At 43.4% G+C, this 16,670-nt stretch overlaps 1 protein-coding gene across 1 annotated transcript; it reads left to right on the plus strand.

Moving 5' to 3' along the window:
• The first annotated feature begins 8,080 nt into the window (after positions 1 to 8,080).
• Positions 8,081 to 15,614, plus strand: RBM15 (RNA binding motif protein 15). The gene has a single exon (XM_072997492.2). It carries the CDS (start codon positions 8,633 to 8,635, stop codon positions 11,480 to 11,482), a length of 2,850 nt encoding a protein of 949 aa, XP_072853593.1. The 5' UTR covers positions 8,081 to 8,632; the 3' UTR covers positions 11,483 to 15,614.
• Positions 15,615 to 16,670: the final 1,056 nt, after the last annotated feature.

Here is a 16,670-nt window from a genome sequence, read left to right on the forward strand (position 1 = left end):
CTATCTAAAACCCAAGTCCAGATGACTGCTCTGCTGAAGAGGTGAAAAGAACCAAAATCTGATTCTGAAGTTTAACTCTGTGGGCTTCTCTACATGCTGCTTTTGGAGCCAGCTGGAGTGGGCTAAATAGGGTCATTGGGAAGTCCAGCCTGAAGCAGCCCTATTTGGTCCCCACCAGACTGCTGTCAGAAGCAAAAAGAGACAGAAAAAGAAAATCCCACCCCCCTTGTCTCCTCCTTCCACCTCTACTGCTTGACCAAGCCAAGCCCCCCCCCCCCCCCGAGGCACATGTGCATGGACAAGAAGGTGTAGCTTTCCAAAGGCAGCCTCCCCATGCCACCTTTGGAAATCCTCCTCCTGTATCCTACTGCCACAGCTGCTGCTCTGCTTGCCCCTTTTTAAAAAGCCAAGCCAAGCCAAGCCAAGCCACTCATGGGCACAGGCCCGCCCATCTGCACGAGCACAGGAGGATTGATTCAGCTTTCCAAAGCCAGCCTCCTTGCTCTGCCTTTGGACAGTAAACACTTCCATACAGCTGAGAAAGTGTTTCCTTTGCCTGTATCATGAAGTATCTCTTTTTTTCTTAAATCACATTATGGTATTGACAAATTGAAAAAGAAAGGCTTACTTTGGTCCTTTCCCAGCCATTACTTGTTCTGGAGGTGAACCAAAGTTGAGTGATCCTACCTGCACCAGAAAAGTAGGGGCCAGAACGTTGCAGGTAGGAATGCTGTGGGGGTGGACTAACTTGCTCCTTCAAATATATCATCTGATCAACATCTGTAACACTCCCCAATTTGAGACAATCCTCAGAAAATTACAGACAAGCTCCAGACATACTTACAAATAAACAAGTTTATTGGATAGTTTACAACACACAGGTGTACCCAATGAACTAGAACAGATGACAGCATGGCTCAGGAGCCAGAGCAAGACATCCAAGCACCCGTTAAGTAAAGCAAACAGTCTTTATATATATTTGGCTGTTTACACTAATAAGTTGCAGCTGTGTAATGCATCATTTCTACATTATGCTTTGAAAAGTGATACTGGCATGTGAACTATTCCTATATCAGTATCCTGCCATGATAAGCTCAGGTATGCACAGCTGAAGTAAATAAGCTTGTTAAGCAACATTGGCCTCCTGCTCCTTTCACATTCCCAAATGACAATTAATACAGCTTTGTCCATCTCTGAATCATGGGAATATTGGAGCAGCTTTAGCAATGCAAAATGGAGGGCAACAACTCAGAATGGAAGACGGACAGCTCACCTAAGTACTGGTCAGGATAGCATATTTTAAAATGCACCAGCCCATCCCTGCAGCAATCCAAACGGCAGGCTAAGCATTCATCTGATCATACCCTTAGTCTTTTTCCTGCTTTCATACATTGCTTGCTTTATTTGCCTGTTGTCTTGACTAACCTTACTAACTTCTTTGACTAGCCTTACTAACTTCTCCCAGTGACAATAAGTATTATCCTGCTTCCCATATGCCTCTCTTACTGAGTCATTTTCCTAGCTCTGGTGCCTTAAAACTCCAATGGATTGGAGTGTTCCTAGAATACAAAGACCTATCTCTCAATCTGTTTCTTCAAGAGGTAGTTGCAAATGTGGGGAACAAACATTTTGGCTCAAATGTTTGCACTTTAAGAAACAGCTCTTAGAAACCTGCTGTGTTCTTCTTCACATTTACCATCTGAAATAAGAGATGGTGGCGGCATTTCAGCTCCATAAGTTTTTGATGCACATGCTAACAAGATCTTGGCGGTCGTTTTCTTGACAAACGACTAAAATATCAAAGTGGAAGAAAGTGTTATTTCTCTTCTAAAGGAGGAGGTGTGCACCTATAACAAACACATTCTTCATCTTCTGAATTTGGTTAATCTCCTCCAGTAGCACTGGCCAAGCACCTTCATTGTGCCAGGTCCACAGCATGCACATGACTCACGGGACTCTAATTGCTCCCAGATGGCATTATTGAGAACTCTATGAGAGAGAGGTTTTATTGGCACTTCTCACGCCAAGACAAGAGTGTAGACTTTGTGGCCTTCCAGCTGTTGTGGGTTTGTACCTCCCAACAGCACTTACCATTGGCTATGCTGCCTAGGATGGATGAGAGCTGTGGTGCAACAAGAGCTGCAACTCCCCCCCCCCCGATCCCTGTCCTAGAAAACATTTGAAAGAAGTGCTATGTAACCTAGACCTTATTCCAACATATGCAGGTGAACCTCACTTCTTTTATTGTAAATGTTCAGCCATCCATCTTCTTCTCTCTGTTGAGCTGTCAACCAAAGACCTGTAACTGAAACAGGCAGGTTATCTGAAGCAAAGTGCATGTGGCACCCAGCAAGGCTGGCAAGAGACCAGCAAGTACCATGAGCAGCTGTGAGAAGACCAAAGAAGATGCAAAGCCAATAGTACACAGAAATGGTCCATACCTCCCACAGTGTTTGCTGTGTTTCCCAAAACCTTCTTCTGGTGAGACGATCAGCAGCATGTTAGTCATGATATCACCTTCTCAAACAGCAGTGTGGAGATAACTTCGGAGCTAGGTTGAGCATCTACACCATTGTTTCCTAGCAACCTAGGCATACTGCCTGTGGCTGGAGCCTGTCACAGAGGTTCTGCATATGGCATGAGGTTTGACATTGCAGAAGAATACGGAAAAAAAATTAGTGTGGTGCAGTTATATCTTTGCTGTATGCTGTCTCACTATACTGGAACCCAAATAGGCATAATCCAGGTTGAAAGTTGTGCCATCTAATTCAAAATCCCCTCCCCATTAATCTCTGTAAGTGGGGTACAAATAGAAAATGGAAGTCACTATTGAATACATATCATGCTCCTTACCTACAATGCATGTTCTATATTTAACATCACATTACTACTCATCCACTAGTACAATGAGAATTTCTTCCCTCAATCCCCCTTTCCCCTTCTAGTTCTCTATTCTGCCCAAAATCCTGTCAGCTATCCAGAGCTGGTTTGGAGGACAGATGGGGTTGTAAGGGGAGACTGCCCACCCTCAGTTCTGCTAGTGAAAGAAATTCCATTATGGTAGAGCCCTGTTGGATTCTAGCCATAGAACTTTTCTTTCAAACAATAGTGTAAATTTACATGAGTTGCATGGCCTTTCAGAATCCTAATTTTTCACTATTTAAATGTGACACTGGGTATAACAGTCTGATTAAACACAATCAAAATTAAATTAAGCAGTGATTGATGTTCAGTGATCTTCCAGGTGATCTCTAACAGAAGTATTCTACCATATTAATAGAAAAAAGTCTTCTGCAGCATAGATGAATTCTGGTCAGAGATCAATATATAGCTTATGTTATTCTACCCTACAGAAAAGAAATGGTAGGAAACTGCGCCTTCTGTACAGAAAACTGCCCATTTAAGGCAATTATTACACTAAATTTGAACTGAGGTCCTGCCAGAAAAATTACACTGCAACTTTTATGTCATCATTCAGGAATTTTAAAATAACCATTCAGTTATGAAATTAAATTAATACTTCGAGCTTAAGCCTAACTGGCATTGTTAAAACAAATGCAGTTTGGATATTTACAGTCTTCCCAATTCAAGTTCACAGAGTGCTCAGATTTTCCTGCCACAATGAAGAGAAAAACCGCACTCTCTCACACTAGTATCTACATAATCAACAACAAGAAGAACAAAAGTGCAATTACCTAATCCTCCAAGTTATAAGACTTGGCACAAAAGCAATGTTACTATGACATTAGGGCTTTGGGAGTCAGAATCTGAGAGCACTGAAATCTGAGCAAGAGATCAGTTAATCAGTTTTCAATTTGTATTGGGCCCCAAAAGTGACCTACAACTGTCTGTATTGCAAGAAATTTTGAGATGGATCAGAAGTGCATTCTTGTTGTTTAGTTGTTGTGTCCGACTCTTCGTGACCCCATGGACCAGAGCACGACAGGCCCTCCTGTCTTCCACTGCCTCCCGGAGTTTGGTCAAATTCATGTTGGTAGCTTTGATGACACTGTCCAGCCATCTCGTCTTCTGTCCTCCCCTTCTCCTCTTGCCTTCACACTTTCCCAACATCAGGGTCTTTTCCAGGGAGTCTTCTCTTCTCATGAGATGGCCAAAGTATTGGAGCCTCAGCTTCAGGATCTGGGTTGATTTCTTTCAAAATGGATAGGTTTGTTCTCTTTGCAGTCCATATTAATGCAGCATTATGCCACAATGCCTTGTTTCTGTCTAAATTCCAAGACAGTTTGTCATGCTGTTTCTTCTGTTTTAGGAGCAGAAATGCAGAATCCTTGACTCTGGGCTTTTCCAGACTGATCATTTGTTCTGTTCAATGTACTTGGATCTGCATTTACTTTACTTGTATTTTCCCCATAATTCAGCAACGCTCCTCCTGTCTTTCTGTGCTTTCTCAGCGACCTAGAAAGCAAGGCTTATTTTTAGTCTTGCTTTTTTCTGGTGGGGGCCAGAGTTTACCACTATGGTGCTTTTTACTTCATGTTAGCAACAATAACTATATGGCCAGAGAGTCCTGTTGATGGTCCCCACTGGAGTAGTTCTATTGAATCAATGGTGCTTATGTAAATATTGATTCACCCTTCAACAACTGATTCAATGGATCTGCTCTAGTAATATGACTAGCAATAGGATATAGGCCACAGAGAAAGAGAGTGTGCAAGTGAACAAGCAATAGCAAAGAAGTCCCATCACAGAACTTTTTTCACTTTCTTAAAAATATTTCATAGAAATCTCTTATAAAGAAATGTCTTTCTTAAGAAGAGAAGTAGGTCTGTTTGTACATGAATCCCAGTAAATCGAACACTCTTCTGGCACTGAGCAGCAAAAAGAAACAAAGAAAAGAGGAGGGCAAGTTTTCCATCCAGAAGAGCCAGTTGGTTGGCTGGTTGGTTTCCAAATGAGGCTTGCTATGAACAATTGCCATGCCAATGCAAATTTATGGAGGTCCCAGATGCTGGTGCCATCATTATCCTGTTGTAATCCTGACATACTTTCCTATCTCTTCTTCTCCTTCTCCTTCCTCCCTCTTTTTTCAAACCACAAAAAATACATCTAAGAAACAAAGAATAAACTAACAGCACTGTTCCTTTGACAGTATGGACAGGAAAATACACCTCTGTGATAGATACCCAGAAAGAAACTGCCTTGGGGAAGAGGGAAACCGTGTTGTGAATTCCCATCCTTTGTTGTGCCTTGAAATATTGGAAGAAGGGGGTGTGTGGGAACCATCGAGAGGGTGGAGAAAGGGGACTGGACAACATTGCTCACATAGCTGAAGTATGCCCACCATGAAGACAGGATATAGCAGGTTACACATACCAAAAGAAGTGCTAGATGTGTAAATATTCAATTGTTTAGTCAACTGTAGCCTAGAGCAGAACAATTCTTGGTGTTTCAGCTAGCAGTCCCTTATAAATATTACAATGCTAGAAGGAAGTAATCAGTTACTCTATTAATGTGTATCAACATTGATTCATTCTTTAATTTAAAAAAAGTATTAAAACTGGCTGGATAGTGTAGTGATTTAGATATCTGGCTGTGGAGCCAGAGGTTGGGAGTTAAATTCCTCACTGTGCATTCCCAAAAAAGCCAGCCTGTGTGGCTTCGGGCAAGCTATAGAGTTCCAGGATGCCTCCAGAAAAAAGGAATGGTAAATCTCTTCTGAGTATTCTCTACCTAGAAAACCTTGAAAAAGGTCACTATACAGTAAGAATTGACTTGAAGGCAACCACCAGTAGCCATTTAACTGAAATAAATAGATGAGACTGGTGCAATGGCAGTGAATTGCTCCGGGGAGATGAGAATTTTCACAGTTCAAATTTCACATACAGTTATTACTGTCACCATCTAATACCAGGTGAATAAGAACCAACGGACCTGTGCATTTAGAAAAGCAGTGGGCAAATTCCTACACAATTTCTGCCCTCTGCTGGTCAGTGGCAATGAAAACAAGTGGAGTGTTCTCAAATATACATACTGTATTGCTTAATTGAGCAGCAGTCCTGTACTTCAGTTGTACAGTACTGTACATCGGCAGGCCAATGTCTTCTATGCCTGAAAGGGTGGTGTGGTGCAATACTATTAATGTTATAGTAAGTGAGCTTAATGTGACAGGTTCCCCCCAAACCACTGCCACATGAATCAGGGAAAAAGCCAATGAATGCAACATATTAACAAATACACACCACAGCATCACACTACATACAACACAAAATGTTGCCACAGTACCGCAAATCCATAATTGGTACTAGTATAGCCAGCCACTGCTCTGGTACTATATTTCTTCACATATTCTTTCCAGAGAGGTTTATGGTTATGAGAAGCATAAGGGGACTGGAAATTGGGGGTGAGTGTCATTGTTGGCCATCTCATTTTATTTATTTGTTTCACACTCTTGCAACATACGGGATTGTATTAATATTCACATAGAAGCAGCATAGATTAAAATCAATGATTAAAAAAAATCAATTTAAATCATGATTCAATTTTTTTTAAATGGTTGTTGTAGGTTTTTCGGGCTATCTGGCTGTGTTCTTGAGGTTTTTCTTCCTAATGTCTCTGTGGCCAGCATCTTCAGAGGACAGGAGTCAGAACTCTGTGTTCTCAGACAGTAAAAAAAAAAAGGTAAAAATGATTTTTAAAAATTTAAACCCACATTCACATGTTACTCCAGATGAATAGGGCTGATGGTGTGGAGGTACTGAAGTGTCATCATCTTGTATGGTGATGATATATGTGCGTGACAAGACAGAGGATACACAAGGACAATTCCTCTACTATCATGCATTTATTAGTTGTTCTGTATGCAGAGCAACTGGGCATTATCAGTAGCACAATTAGTGACAGCTGAGCATTGGCCATGTTTCCAGGGACAATGGGGCATGTCTGATATTTCTGCATTTGCTGGTTGTGTGCATCCCCTCTCCCATGTGTTTGAGCACACACTGGATGTAGCAAGTGTTGTACCAGCCTGGCCAAGACAAGTCTCCAGCCTAAGTGAAAGAAGAGGATTGTTTTGGATAACTTTTGTTTAAAATATTAGTTTTTAACAACTAGTGTGTATAACATATCAGACCAATCTTTTCTGATTTTGGAATCTTAAGAGCAACAGGCCTGATCAGTAATTGGATGGCAGATCACCAAAGAATAAATAGCTTTCAAGGTGAGTGATTTTATCTGATCCACCTACAGTTTTCAAAGCAATTCTAACACCTATTTCATGACTCCCCTTACTCTACTCACTACACCACACTGGGCATTTGTTTGAAAATAACAACTTCATATTTATTTAATTTGGTGTTTCAGTCTGCTTTACACTGCTATTAAAGCCAATAATGAACAGCAAGCAGCTCAGATCAGATGGGCGGGATACAAATCAAATAATATATATAAAGATGAAACCCTGTAGTAAATCACAACTGCAGTAGGCCGGTTGAATCAATGGAACTGTCAAAGGAGGTCACTGACCTAATCCTCAGAGATTTCATCAGCCTCAGATTGAGATTTACTACTGAATTTCAGCCACTAAATCTTAAATATAGTAGGACACCTGTATCCACAGAATCCGTATCCATTGATTCTCTTATCCACGTTCTGAAGTTTTTTTAAAATTATATTTTATAGCTATATAATATTTACATAATACACACGAAATATTATATACTAACGTTATAATAGTGTTTGCTACAATCCGTGTTTTCCAGCATCCGCGGGGGCTTAGAACCGATCTGCGGATACGGGAGTCCTACTACAGCGAGGCTTCGTAACCTTTCGGGCGGGAGTTATCGGCTCTGCTACGCGTTTAAGCCACGAAAGCTTGCAGAAATACTGTAGTTAAGATTTACTGGGTGAAATTCAGTAGTAAATCTGACCCTACGAACGGGGTGGGAGACACTGAAATGCGTCGTTGGGTCGCGTAGCTCTCCCCATTCGGCTGCGGGCGCGCCTGCCAAGCGGGCGCCGAAAGAGGGCAGGGACTAGGCCTCCTCACTGCTTCCTTCGCGCCTCAGCCAAACGAACGACGAAGGCCTCGCCCACCCCTCCGCAAGATTCTTCGCTTGGCCAATGAGTTCATGGCCGCCAGTCCCGACGGTGGCGATAAGCGTTGTTTTCATCCAATCCAATCCAAGATGCCTCGCTAATCCCCTCCTGCTCCCCAACTAAAACGACCCGGGAGAGGTGGAACCAACCATTTAAAGAACATGGCCAATGACCGTTCGAGTTACGACGCAGAGACTAGTTATGAATGACAGAAGTCTTATCCAACCCACTCTGAGCTCCGACTTTTAATACCGCCAGTCACAGACCTCAAGGCTGGCAAACTTCCCCTTCCTGTCGTTCGGGCCTCCTGAAAGCTAGGAATGACGAGTTCACCGTCGAATCAGATAAGCAAAACGGTTAAGGAAGGCGGGTTTTCCGCTTCCGGTGCTCTAAGCTGCAGTTCCAGCCTCCCTTGTAGTGACAGACCTTTCGTGCAATGAGAACGGCGGGGTGCGATTAAACCATCCAATGGACGCCAAGTGGGTGGAGCTGGAATTTGCAGGAGGTTCCAAGATGGCGGGGGCTGCGTGAGGCGCGATTTTCCGCGCGCGGTTCTCTTTCGCTGGCGCTCGCCGCCATGAAGGGCAAGGAGCGTTCCCCTGCCAAGGCCAAACGGTCCCGGGGCGGCGAGGATTCTTCCTCGGCGCGGGGCGAGCGGAGCAGTAAAAAACCAAGCAACGGCGGCGGGAAATCGACGGGCGGAGGCTCTGGGGAGGGCGGCGGCGGCGGCACCAGTAGCAGCAGTCGGCGGAGCCTCCACCTGGAGAAGGCGAGCCGGGCCAGCAGCCGCGAGTATGAGTCCGGCACGGTGGGCAGCTCCGGTGGTGGTGGCGGGAGCAGCAGCCGTCATGGATACAGTGGCGGCGGCAGCAACAGCAGCAGCAGCAAGAACGCCGAGTCCTCCTCTTCGCGTGGCAGCAGCAGCCGCGGCGGCGGCGATTCCCGGGCGCCCCCCTCCGACTCCGGCAGCAGCAGTGAGTACAAGACGCTCAAGATCAGCGAGTTGGGCTCGGCGCTGAGCGACGAGGCGATCGAGGACGGCCTGTTCCACGAGTTCAAGCGCTTCGGAGACGTCAGTGTCAAGATCAGCCGCCTCCCGCCCGGGACGGGCACTGGCGACGAGCGGGTGGCCTTCGTCAACTTCCGCCGCCCGGAGGACGCCCGCGCCGCCAAACATGCTCGCGGCCGCCTGGTTCTCTACGACCGGCCGCTGAAAATCGAAGCTGTCTATGTGGGGGCCAGTAGCGGCGGGGGAAGCGGCCGGCGCCGCACCAGCCGATCCCCGGCCATTTTAGACAAGGAGCCCTATGGAGCCGCCGCGGTGGGTGTTCCGGCAGGTGCGGCAGCTACTCTCCGGCATCCCCCGACGGGAGCTACGCAGCGGGCGCTCTCCCCTGCTGGCGGAGGAGCAGGCTTAGGGTACCGAGACTTCAGGCTGCAGCAGCTTGCCTTGGGCCGCCTGCCCCCGCCACCTCTGCCTCGGGAGTTGGAAAGAGAACGGGACTATGGGGGCTTCTATGACCGGGTGAGGCCTGCCTACAGCCTCGATCGAGTTGCCGGGGTGGCAGCAGCTGCCTTTCGCGGAGTGGGTGGCACAGGAACAGCCAGCGAGGAAGAGATAAGTCCTGAAGATGACCAGAGAGCCAACCGCACACTATTTTTGGGCAATCTCGATATATCAGTGACCGAATCAGACCTCCGGCGGGCGTTTGACCGCTTTGGAGTTATAACTGAAGTGGATATCAAGAGGCCAACCCGAGGTCAGACTAGCACTTACGGATTTCTCAAATTTGAAAACTTGGATATGGCCCATCGGGCTAAATTAGCCATGTCTGGTAAAGTGCTGCTGCGTAATCTCATCAAAATTGGCTATGGTAAGGCCACCCCTACAACACGGCTTTGGGTGGGTGGTCTGGGACCTTGGGTGCCATTGGCTGCTCTTGCCAGGGAGTTTGACCGTTTTGGCACTATTCGCACCATTGATTACCGTAAAGGTGATTCATGGGCCTATATCCAGTATGAGAGCTTGGATGCTGCACAAGCTGCTTGCACCCACATGCGTGGCTTTCCTTTGGGTGGGCCAGACCGTCGTTTGCGGGTGGACTTCGCTGACACGGAGCATCGCTATCAGCAGCCCTATTTGCAGCCATTACCCCTTCCACCCCCTACCCACTATGAGTTAGTTGCAGAGACATCTGCCTTTGGGGCACATCGAGCTCCACCAGATCCACTCCGAGGTGCTCGGGATAGGACCTCACCACTGCTGTATGAGCGTGACAGAGATTTATATTCTGAGACAGAATGGGTGCCTCCCCCACCTCCAGTTCGAGACAGAACCAATAGAGCAACTGTTTATGATGCACTTGAAAGTCTGGAGCGCCGACGAGATGGTTGGTCTTTGGAAAGAACTCGTGGGGAAAGGGAGCTAGGCAGTAGCACCAGGGACCCACCTCGAAAGCGAAGGATAGTGGAGGATGGAGGAAGACATTTGGACCGTTCACCAGATAGTGAACGATCATCTTCATCCCGAAAGCGACACTGCCCTGCTGCAGCCTCTCCACAAGACCGAAGTCCTGAACCAGGTATAGGCAGAGACCGCTACAGTAGTGATACAGAGCGGCCATCTTCCCGTCTGCTTCTGTTGGATCGCCCTTCGCCCATCAGAGAGCCACGTAGGGGTAGTTTGGAGAGGAGCCAGAGTGATAAGCGTGAGCACAAGAGTTCAGTAGAAAGGGAAAGAAAACATCGCACGCTCACATTAGCTGCTACCCAAGAATGCAAGAGCCCAGCTAAAAAGGATGATCACACTACTGAAGGAAGCAGTAGTGGGGGATCTCGGCTGAAGCCTCCACCCCAAAAGCAGCAGCAACAGGATGGAACCACAAAGTCTGTGTCATCCTCTAAATTGTGCTTGGCCTGGCAAGGAATGCTTCTGTTGAAGAACAGCAACTTCCCATCCAACATGCACCTCCTTCAGGGGGATCTGAGTGTGGCCAGCAGTCTCTTGGTAGAAGGAGCAACTGGTGGCAAAGTAGCCCAGCTAAAGATCACTCAGCGTCTCCGTTTGGACCAGCCCAAATTGGATGAAGTCACTCGTCGTATCAAAGTGGCCGGGCCTAATGGATATGCTATACTTCTAGCTGTGCCTGGTACCACAGACAACCGTGCCTCATCTGGGGCTGGTGAAGCTAACACCACCTCCACACAGCGGCCACTCAGAAACCTGGTGTCCTATCTTAAACAAAAACAGGCAGCTGGAGTGATAAGCCTCCCAGTAGGAGGCAACAAAGACAAAGAAAACAGTGGCGTCTTGCATGCTTTCCCACCCTGTGATTTTTCTCAGCAGTTTCTGGATACTACAGCCAAGGCCCTGGCTAAATCAGAGGATGACTATTTGGTCATGATCATTGTCCGTGGTGCATCTTAAAGCCCTAATGCTTTCTGTGCTCTATCCTGTTGCTTCACAAGCCCGTCTCCCTTTCAGTGTCTGCCAGGTGCTATGCGAGAAGCCTTAGCCAGTTACCCAAGTATAATTTTTAATTAGATGTGTAGCTAATATTCTTTCTGTAATTTTCTCTACACAGTTTAGAAGGCAGACATGTTAGCTGTTCATTAGTAGAGTTAGGCTACCTTTGACTATCTTCCTGATGTGCAGGTAGCAGGAAAGAAAGGTCTGCTTTAACGAAAATATGGAATCCAGAAGAATACTGTCTCTCTTTTTTCTTTTTTAGCTTTTAATTTCTTGTCCTTTTTCATTTCATAACTTTACAGTAGGCAAAAAAAGAAAAAACTACCCTACACTTAGAAATCTAATGTGCCGGATTTAAAGCATGTGTGGTTTATGTGGAAGCATATGCTAAGAAAGAAAAGTAAATTCCCATTCTGAGCCCTTTAAGTGTTCAGTGAAGGCCTTGCACTTGAAAGCCTGAAATCAATATTATTCCTGCATCAAGAATCTAAAATTAAAATTTGAATTCAGTTAACTAACAGGTCATATGCCCAGAGGCAGCTGATACTTAAGCCCTGTGAGATATGCTTTTCACTGGCAATTTTTTTTGGTCACGTTAGAGATGCATGCCCACAACAAAAGCTTCTAGCAGGTCTATTCTGTTCATTTGAACCTCATGCATTTGAGGTTGTTGTGATACATGATAAAGAGCAGACAACTTCTTTACAATTCACAATCATTTTGTGCTTTAGTATGCAAGAAGCAGATGCTTTTTAAGACAAATGTGAATGCTTTTTTCCCTTGCTCATTGGGGTAGGCACAGTGAATTCCAAGTTGGAAACGCAATTCTCAGAGAGGGAGCTTAATTTTTATGAGAAGGTCTGCCAGAGAGCTATTTCAGTATTGCTTCATCCCCATGAAAATTGAAATAAATGCTACCTGCCAAGTATTTTTCAGGTAAAATGGGCATTATGCAAGGTTTTATGATCTGGATTGTATTGTTTTAATCTTGACATTTTTTCATAATCTTGTATTTCTAAATGTTGGGGGAGCAGTTAATTTTCTCAAAGAACATAATTTGTTTCAAAAATGGGTCTTTTAAGAAAAAAACAGAAACAAAAACCCAAGAAGGAATTTCAACTATTTTGATAGTTAGAAAAAAGAGTTGTAATGTGCGGCTTCAATTGCCAAATCTCTTTTTTGGTCCAAAAATTCTGTTAGTCCTTTAAGCTATGGTATGGTATTAGTCTCAGAATAAGAAAGAATTTTATTTTTCACTTGGTATAAAACAGTTCTGCCAGTTAAAAGGCATGATAGTGTTTTGAAATCTGGCTTAGTTACAACAGAATCCTTCTTGGTGTGTTATACCAGAAGCATGAACTGTTTTAAAGGTGCATTTTAGAGTGATACCTAATTTTTTGGAACAAGTTCTTTCAATTTTAAAAACATGGCTTTAGCAGCCTAAATTCCACAAAGAATAATTATAGGGTTGAGTAATAAAAATTCAAATTGAAAATATTACCTTTTCTGTAATAATGGAGGACATATTTGAACTATGGATAGAAAAGCCAGCCACTATTAATGGGAAGTGTCATTCTAAAACGCGTATTATAAAATTGTTGACATGACCTAAAGCAGGTATTTCATATATTTCCTGCTTCCATGTAAATCAGTAGAACACATTGCCTCTTAATGCATGACATGAGTAGTACTGGGTTATCCGTGTCATTGCATGTGCCAGGTATTTGATGGCATATGCACTGAGATCTCTTACCATATTTGGAGACAGAATTGTTGGACTGATGGGCCATTTAAAGATGATCACTCTAGTAGCCCTTCAGAACATTTAAGCTTGTTCAGATTAAGGCATGGTAGCATTAATCTGCTGAATTCTCTTGTTAAAAATCCTACAAATACCAAAATCAAGGTAAAATGTCTGAAGACAGCATATTTACTAGAAACTTGCTAGCAACTGGCACCTTGGAAAATCAGAACAAATTATGTTCATTGCTTATTTTCATGATGTATGTAATGGTTACAGGAAATGGCCAATTGCAGGGATTTCAATCTGCCCTCCTTTTTTGGTTGTTAAAAAAGGCTATCCCATTTATAACTGTCATAGGTAAAAGAATTTTAGAAGTAATTTATCGGCTAAAACTATTCACAAGCAAAATTGTATGACACAGGGGCTAGAATCCCCTTGTGTAACTACGCAAATGGCATAACCTTTGGAGGCAGATTGTCCCAAGTTAAGAAATCACTATAGACATTACCAGTTTGCATGGTGAGTGTTAGAACTCAGTATGAAAATTTTAATATCTACTGTTATTTCTTAACTAGAGACAATTCACCTCCAAAATTTATACATTTGTACTATTCCAGCCATCACCAGGATTGGGTCAGCACTTAGGCACAACTGTCATAAATTCTGAAATTTGTGATAATCTGTTTGAGCCACCCAGGTAAGAGTTCAGCATTAACAGAAGTTGATTTTAATGCCACTTTTATATAAAAGCAAAGAAGGATACTTCTACCTTTGTGGCATTGTGGAGCTCTAGAAGGAAAAATGGGTATTTGAATGTTGCATGTATTCACAGGTCTCTTTCCACATTATGGTGTACGGGTTTAGAATGACAAATGCATCTTTATGTGAAACATCACTTAAAAGCCACTTTCGTGTCTCAGGATGAAGCCTCAAGTGGCATATTTTCATTAGAACTTAAATTCTTGCAATTTGAAGCAGTGAACTGGCTTTTGGTCAGTGGCTGTGCACGCTTGACAGTCTGCTGTTGGCTGGTAGCATGGCATGAGTTTAAGGCTACCCAATTACTGTAAGATCCACATCTATATTCTGTACAATAACTTCCTATTTTGGGAAGTCTAAATGAGAATGCTAGAAGTGGAGACAAGATTAGCATTTGTAAAGCAATCTTTAGTATATAACCCTTCTCTGGGCATAAAAGGGGAAAGGAAGAAACTTTCTTTGGTTCTTTAAGCTAGGAGATGGATTATGACTAAAGAAACAGAATAAGGTGTATAGGGAAATATCAGAAGTATCTTGCTGTTTTAGATGATTAATACAAATGTTCAGGGTTGCCATAAAAATCTACAGAAGAATAGTACTTCTACTGCTTGTAGAAGGTTAATGGTTAATTTGAAAACTAACTGAAAGTGAAGAAATTGTAAATCAACCATGTGTTAATTTCCATGGGTTTCATTTATTTTCTGGTAAAAATGAGGATAGATACATCGGATCATATTTTTCAAACTGTATTATGGGGGCAGGGTCTGCAAAAATGAAGATGAATGTTACTGGTTTTTTTCCCTCCAGTATAAGGTGAGCCTGCTGCTGGAAGTAAACAATGAAATGGAAAATACATACAAACAGAACACTAAATTTTATGTTCTTGTTTGAGTTCCTTTTTTGGAAGTGAGAGAAATTGTATGAATTGTAAAGAAAATTCAGTTGATTTTTCTCATGGGTTTTTATCTTTTTTTACCAGTTTAGTTGAATATTTTCAATTTGTAACATTCAAACTCCTAAATGGCTTATTGTGCATCTATAGATAGATGTTAATTCATTTCAAACGTTTTGTGCCAGTGAAGGGTGATTGATGCTTTCAGACTTTACTGAGAATACTGAATAAAAGCCCCGTAGTTCTGTAAATTATCTGTAAATGTAGGGGAAGGATAAATCTATTGTAAACATTTGTACTGAATAACCTCTTTTTTCTCCTGAAAGCAAGGCTGGTGAACTGCCGAAGATGTCAAGGGTTTCCCAAACTTTCATGGACCTTTGCGAAGAAAAGCTTTGGCTTGTGTGGAATTTACATGGGCCTCGTGGAAGAAAGCTTATCTGTTTAGTATTTGTGCATTTTACTAAAATGGCAGCTTAAAAAGTTGTGTATCTGCTATTGTGATGCCAATGCCCGTGTTTTTAAGTGGAAAATTGACCTCTTTGCTTTGTGCTGTGTACACAAGATTTCTGCAAAAGTAAAGGAAAAAACCTTTTTATGGCTCACACAGCTTAAAGTAGCTGTCACTCAAAACATGCGCTCACAGTCGAGCTGATTTTGTTTCATTCTAAATAAATGGTTTCTTTTGAGGAAAATGGTTTTTCTGCCTGGAAATGAATTGACGACAAACCTTTGACCCCTTTGTTTGCAGCTGTGGGGGTACTTTGCTGCTGCTGCTGCTCCTGCTCCATCTGCTCCATCTCCTCCTCGATCTGCTAGTTGTGGGTCTGAGACAAGAAGCAGGGAGACCTACGCTTTGATATTGACCATCCTGTTGTATCAGATCTGAAGAAAATCTAGTCTGTTGTATTGCTGTGTCCCCTTGTTTACTGTGAATGGGGATCAATGGCTGCTATCTCCTCATCTTTACGAGGAAATGGTGCTGTTGCTGGCATGCAAGAAGCAGGGAAAGCATCTTGAGTCTCAGAACAGTGTACAAATCTGGGACTGTTGATTTGAAGAGCTGGAGATCCTGAATTTTAAGTTCTTGATTTGTTTTTTTTCATCTAACTTGTTTGGCCTTAGTTCTGATTTTAGTTTGAAGAAAGTTTGAAATTGCTTTGCATCTTGTGCATAACGTTTCACCAAATTGAAAAAAAGAGAAAAAAGTAACTCATAAAATTAAGTTGGTAGCACGTTTCCAGACATACTTGAAGAGCTCCTCCAACTCCAGGGGCTTTTCACCAGAGTTATGCAGTCCTGGGTGTAGTTCTGAATGGATGAAGAGTTCCTGAGAGCTAGAATGCTGTCATTTAAAACCTGTGCCATTGGTATTGGTGCACTTGACCAGTTTTGAAGCAAATGTTCTACACACCTTGGATGTGCATGCAACCTTGATCGTTTCATAGGTACCACTGCAAACTTGTAGTTTGTAGTACAGATGATGACAGGAGGAAAAAGTGGTGACACTTTGAAAAAAATGTGCTATAATTCCTGCAATTGGGGATGTTGAGCTTTGGAAAGCTGTTCCCACTGTGCAGGAGTACAACTCTTTGCTGCAGGAGACTTCGGGGCACAGCTGATGACACACCACCAGAGCTCAAGAGGAAGCGAACAGTGCTGCACCTGCACCGTGGCTGCAGAAACTGCATTTGTTTGCCAGTCTTTTAGAATTAACTAGTTGCCATTTGACATGCAGATGGAAGACACCT

The sequence above is a fragment of the Pogona vitticeps genome, chromosome 4 (genome assembly GCF_051106095.1).
Source record: "Pogona vitticeps strain Pit_001003342236 chromosome 4, PviZW2.1, whole genome shotgun sequence".
NCBI lineage: Eukaryota > Metazoa > Chordata > Lepidosauria > Squamata > Agamidae > Pogona > Pogona vitticeps.

Bases quoted from the DNA above. Each gene is read 5' to 3' on its own strand.
- RBM15 (XM_072997492.2), top strand. From the start codon at position 8,633: ATGAAGGGCAAGGAGCGTTCCCCTGCCAAGGCCAAACGGTCCCGGGGC.